This window comes from Cajanus cajan, chromosome 4 (genome assembly GCF_000230855.2).
Source record: "Cajanus cajan strain Asha chromosome 4, NIPB_CcT2T_4, whole genome shotgun sequence".
Lineage (NCBI taxonomy): Eukaryota > Viridiplantae > Streptophyta > Magnoliopsida > Fabales > Fabaceae > Cajanus > Cajanus cajan.
In genome coordinates, this window is record NC_138520.1 from 20,241,267 (window position 1) to 20,255,150 (window position 13,884).

General features: G+C 34.0%; 1 protein-coding gene across 1 annotated transcript; it reads right to left on the reverse strand.

The window, feature by feature from the left end:
- Window positions 1–4,326: 4,326 nt before the first annotated feature.
- On the reverse strand, window positions 4,327–6,946 carry LOC109788914 (uncharacterized). Its single transcript, XM_020347780.3, has 2 exons — window positions 6,610–6,946; window positions 4,327–5,793 (listed from the first exon to the last, which is right to left on the reverse strand). The coding sequence occupies exons 1-2, from the start codon at window positions 6,670–6,672 to the stop codon at window positions 4,693–4,695; spliced, it is 1,164 nt and encodes a 387-aa protein (XP_020203369.1). The 5' UTR covers window positions 6,673–6,946; the 3' UTR covers window positions 4,327–4,692.
- Window positions 6,947–13,884: the final 6,938 nt, after the last annotated feature.

A 13,884-nucleotide genomic window follows, 5' to 3' on the forward strand; every position in this document is an offset into this window, starting at 1 on the left:
AAGCAACAAAAAAAAATCGAACAAAATAAAACTTCAACACAAAAGTGAGAAGAGTCATGTGAAAATCACTATACATTTCCCTTTTCTTGTTAATTTATATTGTTTCTTGTCAATTTACAACTTATATGATCAATTATGTTTAAGATACATTTTTTCTTGTTAAAGTTCAACATATATAATTGATTATATATTTTATAATTTATATTTATATGTTGAAAGTAAATAATTTAAAATATAAAAAATTATCTTTCTCCACTTCTACTTTCCTTCTACCAAATAACTTTAACTTCCACTTTATTCCTTACCTATTTCCCTTTTTTTTTTCATTTCTCTTTTCTATACTAAATAAAAAATTAAAGTAGATAATATTCGATCCTTCCAAAAACAATCTTTTACTTCCGAATTAGATTAATTTAAGATAAAGTCTTATGATACTTGTTCCTATAAGAAACACTCTTACTGATCTTCTAGGTGATTGGTCCTCTAACCTCGATATGTTGACTGAATCTTCGCTCCAAGTAGTGGGAAGGGTACTTGTAAAGGCATTCCAACGTTCAAGTGAGTATTCGGTACAGAGCAATAAATGCTATAATGTTAAATAACCATCCTACCTTTTCTATCCCACCAAGGTGTATTTATAATGATGTATTTGGGCCTAATAGGCCTTTTTCCTTGGGGAATGGGTAACTAGGGTTTTTGAGTCCTAATTTAACCTTAATTGATGGAAATATGTCAAGGCCAAGGAATCCAAGAGGTGATACATTAAAGGAACCAAGAGGAATGAGATGATTTTGAAGAACTTTTCTTATGTTTGTAAATATAAGAGTTGTTTTGTATAGGTTTATTTTGCCTTTGTATTTGTAAGACACTTTATTTCATTTTTATAAATCTTTGTATATTATTTCTAGGGTAGGTTACTTGGAGACTTTGACTCCATTTAACCTAATCTTGAAGAACACTCTTTTTCTATTTTTCCAGTAGTAGAAGTGGGGTGGCAATTAGCAATGCTTGAGGGTGTGACTAGTAATTGGGCCAGAATTAGGCCTAGGCAAAATTTTACATATTGGAATCATTTTGCTCCTAATTTTTCATGGATTTAATTTAGCTAGGTCTCATTATTTTTGGATGGACCTGACTAAACCAAACCAAACATTTTTGAAATCATTTTTTTCTAGTTCTTCTTCCTTGGCCGAATTGCTTCTCATTCCTTGAAGCCTTGAGAAGCTTGTGCTACAAGCTTCTCCTTAGCTTGCTTCCCAAGAAAGCTAAGTGAGAAGCTTGCTCCACAAGCCTCTTAACTAGCTTGGACGGTCAAGCAACTCAATCATGGTTCACTTGAACCATGAACCATGGTTAAAGTTAGCTTGCTCCCTAAGCTACCTCCTTCTATATATTTGTAACTCCAACCTTTTCCCTCACTTTGGATGAATAATATTCAGAATTTCTCTCAAAATTCTCTCTTCCAAAGCCTTAGAATTTCGTGAACTTTCTTCCCTAGGTTCTGTCACAAAGGTTTCCAACCTTTGTGCCTTTGATGGAAGCACTTGGTGAAGATTGTTGTTCATCCAAGCTTCCATGCATAGGACCGAAAATACTCTTGAGGCAAATCTTCAAATCTGTACTTGAAGCTCCATGAAGTAAACTCCAATGGAGGAGAGGCACCTTGAGGAGGTTCGGTTACTTCTTGAGAGGTGAAGAAGCTTGAGGAACCAAGCTTCTAGGAGAAGGAACCTAGAGAGAAAACTTAGGAGAAAGTTTCTCACGAATTTGACACTTGAAAATGAGAGAGAATTCTGAATTATTTTTATCATTAATGTCCAAAAGTGAATACAAGAGAAGGTTTTACAAATATATAGGGAGAGGTAGCTTCTAGGAGAAGCTAACCTTAACCATGGTTCACTAGGAACCATGGTAAGGTGTAGCTAACCATCCATGGTTTCTAAAACTTGTAGGAGAAGCTAACCTTGACCATGGTTCACTTAAGAACCATGGTAAGGTCAGCCAAACCTACCAAGGTTTAGAAACTTGGAGGAGAAGCTACTAAGCTTGAAGAAGGTGACTTGAAAATTTCGGCCAAGGAGGGACTTATGAAGCTAGGCGGCCAAGTACTCAATTTGCTGCTTGATTTAATTCAAAAATATTTGATTTGGTTTAGTTAGGTTCATCAAATGATGATGAGACCTAGCTAAATCAAATCTATGAAAAATTAGGAGCAAAATGAGTCCAATATGTAAAATTTTGCCTAGGCCCAATCTTGGCCCATTTACTAGTCACACCCTCAAGCATTGCTAAATGCCACCCCTTTTTCCCTACTAAAAAAAATACAAAATGAATGTATCAACTAGGGAGGTTAAATGGAGTTAAACTCTCCAAGTAGCCTACCCTAAAATCAATATACAAACACTAGAAAAAGCAACTAAAGTGCCTCACAAATACAAAGGCAAAAATAACCTATACAAGAGGCTATGTATAAACTATACAATATACACAAGTAAAACTAGGCCATCTCTTTGTGATTGAGTGGTCGAAGTGAAGAATACCTTGGGCTTGAAAAGCCCACTAGTCTTCAAGAGGTCCAACTCTTCTTGAATTCTTCTAGCCATAGCTCTAGTGATTGGGCCCTTGGCCCATGGTCTATCAGCCTTGGTGCCTCAATCTTCTAGCTTCTTGAAGAAGCTACCGAACCTCCTTGTTGCGTCTCCACCATTGAAGCTTCTTCAAGGTGTTTCTCTCTTCATTGGCGTGTCAACCTCAAGAGAAGAAAGGAATTGAAGGTGGAGAGTGAAGAAGAACATCAACCACTTCTACTCACTTCCATCATTAATGTTGGTTTAACATGGTCATGTATGGTTTAGTTTTCCTTCAGGTAGCATATGGTCCTGTTTTTGAGGTGCTAGGTACCCCTTCGGCTGAACTCTTAGCCGAAGAGGTATTCGACCCGGCTTTCGATCGAATCCCTTTTCTGTTAACTGAGGCATTTTGGCCCTCCTCATAGGTGATTCTTCTTCGGCCAACACTATAACCGAATGTAGGTGTTCGACCTTGGTTGAGGGTACCTTTTGACGCCCCATAGTGGGCGCCAAAATGTTCGTGCAAGAAACACTCCTATTGATCATCTGGTTGATTGGTCCTCTGAACTCGATATGTTGACTGAATCTTCGCTCCGAGTGGTGGGAAGGGTACCTGGAAAGGCACTTCGATGCTCAAGTAAGTATTCGGTACAGAGCAATAAATTTTATAATGTTAAATAACCATCCTACCTTTTTCTGTCCCATCAAGATGTATCTAAAGTGATGTATTTGAGCCTGATGAGCCTTTTTCCTTGGGGAATGGGTAATTAGGGTTTCTAAGTCCTAATTTAACCTTAATGTTGGTTTAACGTGGTCGTGTATAGTTTAGTTTTCCTTTAAGTGGCATATGGTCCTGTTTTTGAGGTGTCGAGTATCCCTGGGGTTTGTTTTGGTCGAATGGGGTCTTTGGAGGTGGCTTTCTTCCCTTTCATGTACAATACTGGTGTAAAATAAAATAAAGCAAACTACTTTCTTTGAAGGATAAAAGTAAATAATCTCATTTATTAATGAAAAAAAACTTAATGATTAATATTTTTTTTGAGCATGAATGATTAATATATGTATAGGCATAACAAATTACTAATCTATTAAATTTCAATATTCATTTAATGAACATTACTTATTTTACTCGCTACAAATTCAATTCATTAAGGTCAAAAAGTAACGACCATTTGCTAGTTCTAGTCAGAGCCTGGACACTACAAGTACTCGGTCTTAAGTTTTATCTTGTGATTCATGTATGTCAAAAAATTATCGCTTTAGCACCTCACTACACTCTGGAAGATTAAATTCCCGTCTTTTGGGACTCCAAAAAGGATTTAAAATGACCTCTTGCATTTCTCTAACCGCGCACTAGTATCATGGCCGAATTCTAAGGAAAAAAAATGCTTCAAACTAAAATTTTGCATTGTTGAATAACATGATACACTCATATTAAACAGAAAGAGACAGCTTTTATGAAATTTAATTAAAGGATCATACAACTAAACATGATTAATCCTCATCGATAAAAATTGTATCTTTCCATTGAATATGACAGTATCATATTCACTTGACAAGATGAAAATTTCCAAATTCTTCAGACTGGGCATGGTAGTGTCCAGCATTACTTCATATTATAAAACTAGATTACTTATAGGAAACTTGAGTTGTAGATAAACAGAAGAAAAAAAATGAAATACAGCAGTAAAATTAAATAGCTGAGAAAAAAGGGAATTTAAATTTAACACTGATCAGAATGGGGATCTAGAAGCAATTAATATAAAGATGATATGTGTATAACTTAGTCCAACAAGAAATCCAATTGGAGCTATTCATACCCAAAGTGAAGGTACAAAAGCTTGCCCAAAGGTATTCATAAAAGACTATTTCCCTCACAAGCTCCTCACTTGAGAATCTCACATGCCTCCCCCCATCACAGGGCTAAAAACCCCAGAGTATTTGAAATTGGATATACACAGGTTCATGTCAAAATTCAAAACCCCATCAGGTTTCTCTGGATACCCTTCTAAAGAATGACCTACATACATATATAGCTATAAATCATTCAATAGAGCCCCTTTTTGGTGTAATACACTTTCCTTCAATTTCCATCATTAAAGTTAATCACCTACATTCAAAGTCAGCCACTTTCTCTTCTACAGTTACCAGGCAACAAAAACCTGTACTTCTCTGCATTATTTAACAAATATGCTGGAAGATGTACTGCTGAGTAAGAATGAGGAATAGGTCCCAATTTCCCAATGATCTCCTTGAATGTATACTCTTCAGGAATCATGTCAAATAAGTCAGAACCCTTACATATAACATCCTGAATCCTGTTAGGGTTCAAGTAGTGAGGGAACCGGACACGATCGTTGTGGCTGTAAGCTTTCATCTTAAATATGAACTCACTGATATGGCGGAAACAGAAGCTACAATGCCAGCCAGCATCAGACAGCAGCACATCAGCCTGTCTATAGTGCGCATACCGAGTCTTGCCAGTCTTGTATCTATGGATTGAAGCTCTCCAACTCTTGTTGTCCAGAAAGAATTCGAAAGAGTACAAGTAGTTCCTCAGCTGAAGATGAAGAACTGGAGGGATGTCATCACACCACCGCAAGAGATTAATCGTGTGTGCGCTGGGAATCTCATCAACATCAGACATTATCAAGAGATCGTCGTCTTCTATGCCTGCTATAGTTAGAAGCTGATCCAGGGCAACTCTTTGATAGGCCTCCTCAATGAAGGGATTTTCATTTTTCTTGAATCTCCCTCCAATCATCCCATATGTAAGCCGTGATTGAACAAACTTGAACTTGTCCCTATTGCTCGCAAACAGCAACGGCTTGACAAATCCTGTGAATGTCGAGTTTGATTCAAGGAGTACATACTGTGTCACATAAGGATACATCTCTTTCCAGCGGATAGTGAGCATGTCAACTTCATTGTTGAACAAGACAGCATCAAAGACTCGTCTCGGTGACTGGCGAATCCCCCACCCATGAAGCTTGCAGAGAGACTCCATCGACATGTTCTCGTGATAATAGTGAGGGATTTCGTGGAAAGGCTTTGGAGGAGACTCCCACAGTGGTCTTAGAAAGTAGGAGATTTTTTGGCCGTGCAAATAGAGACCAAAGATTCCAACAGGGACAACCACAAGCAGAAATATGCAAACCTTGAAGTCCAATCCCCTTAGGATACATTTGAGTCTTGACATGCTCAGCGCTGCAGGAGTTCCATCCTGCATAGAAAATTAATAAAAAAAATTAAATTAAGTTACTAGGTTAACTTTTCATCATAAACGTAGCATAGTTGACTGCACACAGGGGCATAAAGTTACACATTGACTCTATAAACATGTAAATCAGAAGAAAAAGTACATTAAACACCCTGTCATTATTTTCACAATCTTCACATAGAAAACGGGACTCACAATGGTTGATACACATAAGATTCAAAACTACCATCATTCATGTAGAAGGTTCAGAAAGAGACCCAAAGGGTGAAAGAACCACACATTCAAGATTGAATTCAGAAACCCCTTCTGAGGTTCAAAACCATAAGAAAAGAGAAAAATTATGAATTCAAAAGGAGTGAAACAATGGCCTATCAATCAAATCATAGACCCATGAATCATAAATTCCAAAAAAAAATCACAAAATAATCATACCGGAACATCTCTAATCTCCAACACAAACTCACTACTAACAAATTAAGCAGGAGTATTACTTCCATCCATCCAAAAACTCCATTTCAGAAAACTCCCATGGAAGCACTGAAAAACGATTAAAAAACTAAAATTGAACGGCGAAGACAATTAAACTTGACACAAAAAAAACAAAATTCAAAACAAACTATACAGAGAAAAAAAAAATGAAAAAAAAAAACTCGTTAAACTTAAAGTTCCCATTTTGCATTGCCACCAAAACCCAACAGAAGAAACCCATAAAAACCATACCCCAAAAATTCCAAAAAGGAAAAAGGGTAGTGTAGAGTAGAATTAAACAAAATCCCAATCGAAAAAAAACAAAGCAAAAAAAAAAAAAAAAAACAGTACCTGCCCACAAACATCATCGCAGATATCATCAGTCTTCTTGGAATTATAATAGCCCTCAGACATGGCGAAGGAGAACAACCCTCGAAAACAAAACAGTTCGTGTCTGTTTTATGTGTTTTAGTGTTATGAGTAGTACTCTTTTGCCACTAAGAAAATATCGAAACTAGATCAACCCCTTTGAGACCAAATTGCAGGAAAGGGGAAAAACCCAGTAAAGGCACGATCTTTTAGAGTCTCTCTATTGTAACGACAATTATAGCCGTTTGGTGTGGTTTTTTCGCTCTTTCGCCAGAGACACTCTTCTCTTTCTCTCGCTCTCTCTTCTTATAGAACTATTAGGAGGGATTTCGTTTAACTACACGCACGCCTTCCCCAATTAATTATTTTCTTACTCTAAATTCAAATTAAATATTACATTACTGTCAATTCACTGTTAAAATATTATTTTGAGTTCAAACAATTTATTAAAAATTAAATATCAATCACTAATAAGTTAACGTGTTGAATAGTACTGTGAGATTTGGAATAATATCCGCAGGAAGCTAGATTCTGTTGGAAATTTGTAATTTTTATGAATAAAAAAATATGGAATTAGATATGTTTTTAATTTATGATTTTTTGTCGATTTTTGTTTTTAGTTTTTAAATAAATTTTATTTGGTTTTAATCTTTAAAAACAAATTACGAATAAAAGCTTTTAATGTCAGGGATCAAAATGTCAATGGAATTTTTTTTTAAGACTAAATTAAAAGTTAGTAAAATATTAGGAATTAAAATTAATAAAAAAAGTATTCAATTACTAAAAATATAAATGAATTTAATTTATATGCACAATGCAAAGCAATTTATAACATCGATTTATCAGAAAATCATAGTAGATATAATTTTTAATGTGATTATTGTGAAGTCAATCTATTTATTATCCTTATTAGGTATGATGGTTTAAATTTTTCTCCTAAAAATAATTTTTTAATAAAATAAATGTTTTTTTTATACTTTTTTAATGTGTTTATTTACATTAATTTTAGTTATAAATACAAGTAATTTATTTGCTTTCTTTAAGAAGCAAATCTAATTTCGCAAAATTGATTTTTATTAAATCACTTATTTTTATAAAAACTTTTATTTAATTTTAAACAAACATGTTTATTATTTTGTGATTGATTAATAATAGAAGGAATATTTTATATTGTAAGTACTTGTAATATTTTCTCTATGTAAACAAATTGTTGGTCCAAATTGAAATTGATTTCCTTCATCAAAGTCTTATATCTAAGTATTATGAATGGACAAAACATGCTTGGGAGGGAATACTCTATTAAAGGTGGACAATCAAATTCTTCAACAGAGATCAGTCATTGACAAAAGAGAATCTGATGGTGAGAATGTGTTACAAATGAATCATAGTAAAGAGACATGATTGTTATGGTGGACAACAATGTGGAGTAGTGAATCTGAGTGGTTAGCACTCTAAAGGACATGCTTGACAAGGAAAAGAGAATTTAACCATTTTTAATTCGATTAGATTGATTTATGAACACCCTTACTCTCTACAATGTATGTATTATCCGTGTCAGTAATTTCTCTAAAAGTATAATAATGAAAGAAATAAAGAGAAAAATAAATAGAGATAATCTTTTCTCATTATTTTTTTACACATTTAACATATTTTCTTGACGGATATGCCCTTGATTGCTATATACATTTGTGACATCTTATGCAATTGTGCCATTTGACCAAGTCAACCATGTCATTTGAGTCTTTTTGACTTTAAGATATTTTCTCACAATAATAATAATAATAATAATAATAATAATAATAATAATAATAATAATAATAATAATAATAATAATAATATCAATATATGATGGAATATCTTGATGCATGATGTATGGAGAATATTATGAATACCAATACCTATCTAGATCATGTAAGGCAATATACTTAATGGGAGACATGTGATTCATAGATTGTCAAACTAAATTGCGATGGAGCTCTTTCTAACAACCCATTTCAAGCAACTTGTGGAGTATTTAGGGACCATAATAGTAGGTCCATACTAGCCTATACATATAATTAGAGGCCTTGTAGTGTTGTTCAAGCTGAGCTTTGGGGAATCGTTTATGAGATTCAAGTTGTTATGGCTAACAATTTGAGAAACATTCAAGTTGAATTGGATTATTTAGTAGCCGACCAGAATTATCATGTAAGGTTGCCGCAAAGTGCATTCATCTTTGCACTAGTGGCAAAGATTAAAAGCTCGTTATTGTTGGAGAAAAAGATATTCACTAAAAAGGGGGGGTTGAATAGTGTATATCAAAAACTCGCGCTTTTGCAGTGATGTAGTAACTAGACGAAACGTTGAAACTTGATCAAACGAAATGTTGTAATAAAACAAACGAAGTGACACATGTGATACCCATTCCACCCCAACACATATAGTAATAAAATGAAGAATAAATTATCAAAATTCTGGGTAAAATGGTTCACAAATGAAAGCTCCAAATAATTGTTTAATCAAAAAATCAAAATTTGAAAATAACAGTTTGCAATTGTACTTAAATAAAAGAGCTTGAAGCCCAAATACAATAAAAATTATCAAATAAAATCCCTCGCCCTGATGTCACACTATCAGAGCAACCCCTCGACTCAACTGTCGGAACATTGAGTGTCACTCACATCCAGATCTTCCTCACCTAAAAATAATCACAAAATATACAATGAGAAAAGAAGACATGCATATACAAATCACAATAGAAAAATTCAACCAATACACCCTCAATTAAATAAATATACAGAATTAAACCTCGGTCAATCATACTTCATATTATTAATTCTAAGTTCGTTGAATTTCCATTACCACATCACAGTTTAAGTATGCACCATGTCACACATCCAGCACCATGTCACACATATGCTTGTGCCAATGCATCACACATCCAACACCATGTCATGCACACACTCGTACTGATGCATCACACATTCAATTACTGATCATTCACATTTAACCACATTTATGTATCACTCATCCAAATAAAAACCATTTATACTCAAATATACTTAGTCAAATACACATCATTTATATCTATTCATACAATAGTCATTACTAGACATCATACGATTCACAATTGTCATCAAAATCCATCAATATAATATCATATTTCACAATCCCACATCAAACTCATTCAATCATGTCATAAGTATTATAAAAGCATCACTAATAAATCATAAACTATCACAAACATGCTAAAAAGGGATCCCAAAACGTCAAAATCGTAAAGTGAAATAGAATATCCGCGTCGGGCACTGTAAATCCTGACAGCTTGACCTCTACTCACTATTTTGATCATAACTTGAGTTATACACATCCTTTTTGCGTGATTTCAACGCCATTGAAAATATAACACACAAGGCTACAACTTTTGTGAAGAACACGAAGCCTAAAAATGTCGTTAATGTCACCTCGTATGGCTTACAACACAAAACAATATTTCGTGCACTATAATTGAGACTGAACTTATAACTTGCATAACTCAGTCAAGTTTTAACATTTTTACACGATTCTATAGTCTAAATTATAGCCCCAAGTGTCTATTTTCTAACCCAACAAACAAAACTTGATTTGGTTAATCACCCAAAAAGATATTACAAAAATAATAAGGTACATCCATAAGTAAAATCTCTTAATTATTCATTAATTCATATAATTAAGGGTGTTCATCAATCTACAAGAACCCTAACTTACAGAGCACATCCCAATGAATTCAATTATCATCTAGATCATCAATTTTACCAAAAAATATGACAAATACATTCATAAATCAATATGAAACCCGATTGAATCATCAATTTTAGGGTTAGAACTAAACACGGACATCCCTAGTGAGCTTGGAGAAGCTCGATAAAGATGAACTCAAATTGCTCAAGCTATAACACATCAACAGATCTTGCTGAGCAACAATATCCATATCTTGCGTGGAGATGGATGTATAGAACACTCAACCTTTAGAGGATTTGCATGCGTCAAAGATTTGAAGACTTGAACAAATACATATTTATGTCTTTACTTGCCTTTGGAATAGAAAGCACAGAGTCTTTGATATCCGAAGTACAAGTAAAGATGGGAAGCTGTAGACACTAGTTTCTATCCGGGATGAGAATCCAAAGACGGGAAGCTTCTACAGTAAGAGAAGTGACCCTCAAAGGACCTTGAAGACTTTGGAACACTTGAAGAAGGATTAGGAGGCCTCCAGGAGACATTCCAAGGGTCAAACAATCAAGAATCAAGCCTAGAAGCATGGAATCAAGCCTAAAAGGCTGAGAACAACCGTTTTGGTCATGAAAATGGTTGTTTCCATGAAGCACCAAAATGATCGTTCTCATAAGGAGTATGGCCATTCTAAATGGGTTTTTACACTGTAAAATTGGGCTGAGAATGACCGTTCCAAAGGGAGAACGGTTGTTCTGCGCCCTTGAGCCCTATTCAAGCATTAATTCACTTGTATTAGACACACACTCTCAAATTTTGAAAATTTGAGTCCTTTACTCTCTTTAACTCTTTCTAGCATCTTTTGAGCGTCTATGAGGCATTTTGTAAAGCAAGGAGGAAGCCAAAAAGCTCATTCAGTCTTCTCTTCTTCTCTTTTATAAAACTTGCTTCGGAGGTTCCAAAATCTCCCTCTCTTCTTTATTGCTTTTATCTATTGCTTTCGTTAGATTAGACCATAATGTAGATAGCTAGTTACAGTACGTGCATAATTTATGGGGTAATAATGTTAATCACTGCTTTGTTTTATTGATGAATTTGTCATAGGGTACTAATTCTAGGCGTTGTGGGGTGCCTAACACCTTTCCCACACGTAATCGACCCCCGTACTCAACTCTGTTTACGAAAACCTTTCTTTTTCTGATTTTTTAAGTAAAATATCGGTGACAACTCCAAGAACCTTTCTTAAATACCATTGATGGTGGTTTAGTCCAATTATCAAGAATTCCAACATTGATGGAATTTTAAATGAAAGTCAAGTAAGCCATCTTTTTTAGGTCAGGTTCCAATAGGCATGTCCTACACATACAACCATGGCCTTGACGAGTTCCACACATAAAAAGTAAGGGTTGAAACATGTTATTCAAGGTTTGGTGGGCTTGAGTTTGGGCTACAACAAAATTACTAACACTAAGCTTGCCCACTTGTTACTAGGGATGAGAATAAGTTAGGTCATAAAAAAGATCTATGGTCTAACCTATTTAATATAATGGTCAGATTTAGGCTTTTAAAAAAGTCCATTTATTTCAAAAAGTTGGACTTAAGCTAATAAAACCCTATTAGGTCTTATTGGTTGACCTATTTATCTATATAATATAATAAAAATAATATGTATTACATTATTAACAACATACTTAAATAAACTTATAATACAAAAAATAAATTATCAATATTTTTTCACATTTCCGATAAACTTAAATGTTTTACATTCCCTGTTTGTATGTAATAAAGAAATCGATATAGAAACCTAACATGAGATATACATAGATGTTTCTCTTCATTAAAATCAATGAAAATGGTGGAAAGACAAGGCAAGTAAGAAATGAGGAACTTACCACAAGGAGGAATTCCTTGATAAAAGTTCTTGAGGAGAAAGGTTCTCTAAGGATAAAATTATATTTTTAAAGAGAGAAATTTGAACAAATCAATTCTAATATATCTAAAAAAATGGCATGTACAAAGGAAGAAGAGGATATATATATATATATATATATAGAGAGAGAGAGAGAGAAAGAGTTTGGTAGCTTGTGGTGTAAGTTAAGCTAACCATAGTTACATGTAACCTAGGTTAGGTTAACATGTAATCAAGATTACTAACTCTAGTTACAATTTGAAATTTGAATTTCTCTCCTAAAAATGTCACTATCTAGATCTAGAAGAGCCAATAGAAGCATGCTACATGGCAAGGTGCAAAAAGTGTGACTCGTGTCATCATCTTAGCTCTCGAAGTGCCAATGGGGACTTACCACATGGCAATGTGCTAAAAGTGTGAATAGGTGTGACATATGTGACATGTTGGAGACTTGAATGACATTGAGACACCATGTCCGCTAAGTGGACATCCAAGCACATGGACCATACGTCCAAGAGATGCCCTCATGGGCCATTCAAGTTCAATAAGCTTATATCTCATTTTTTTAGTTACACCCCCTAAAATATTATCTACACTTCTGAAAAGAAAATTTATAAGGACATAAATTCCTATACTATTTGACCAAAAAATACAAGGTCAAAAATAAGAAAATATGTACAAGGAAAAATCTTTACAAAAAAGAGAAAATAAGTTACTAAAAGTGACTGAAAGCTCAATATATAAGAGCTTTAATCTTCTTCCTTTAAGCCTAGCTCACTCCTCTTTATTTCTTTTGGATTTGGCCCATTTGCATGATGTCATCACATGAGTTGTCCTTCTTCGTGACATTGTATCTATACCCCTTGATATCGCCTTAAGAAAAATGGTTATGGCAACTTAATATTTAGAAGATAAAAAATTAATGGTAAAATATTGAATTTGCCACTTGTATCTTTATGCAATGTAATAATTTTCTTCACATAAAATTGTTTTTAATATTTTTTTAATTGTTAGTTTTGAAAATTCTTTTGTTAGATTTATAGTTTTCTTTTAAAATCTAATTTTAATGATAATAGAGTAAACAATTTTTATCAAGTAAATTAAAAATTGAAAAACTCTCACGCATATTTTGTAATGACTTGGAAAGTCACTATACTTGATACATTTCAACTACTATACAGCAGTTATAGATGTGTGTATATGTGTGTACGTGTGATTGAAACCTTAGGAGGAACTAGATTGTTGTAGCTTATCCTTCAAGTTTCTCCAATGGTCTTCAAGTGTAAGCCTTTTGTGGATGGTCCTCCATCATACCCTCCTTCTTAAGAAGGATCTGTCCTCAAATCTAACTTTTCACCATCAATGTCAACATCAATTGGAAAAGGTACAAGATTACAAACATTAAATGTGTTGTTAACACCATAATCAAACGATAAATCTAACCTATATGCATTATCATTGATCCTTTGGAGGATTTGGAATGGACCATCTCCTCTTGGACTTGGTTTGGACTTCCTTTGTCTAGGAAATCTATCTTTAAGTGAATCCAAACTAAGTCTCCTTCCTCAAATACAACTTTCTTTCTCCCTTTGTTGTTTTATTCAATATACTTTTGAATTTGTTTTTCAATTTGGTCTTTAAACTTATCATGAAGTGCC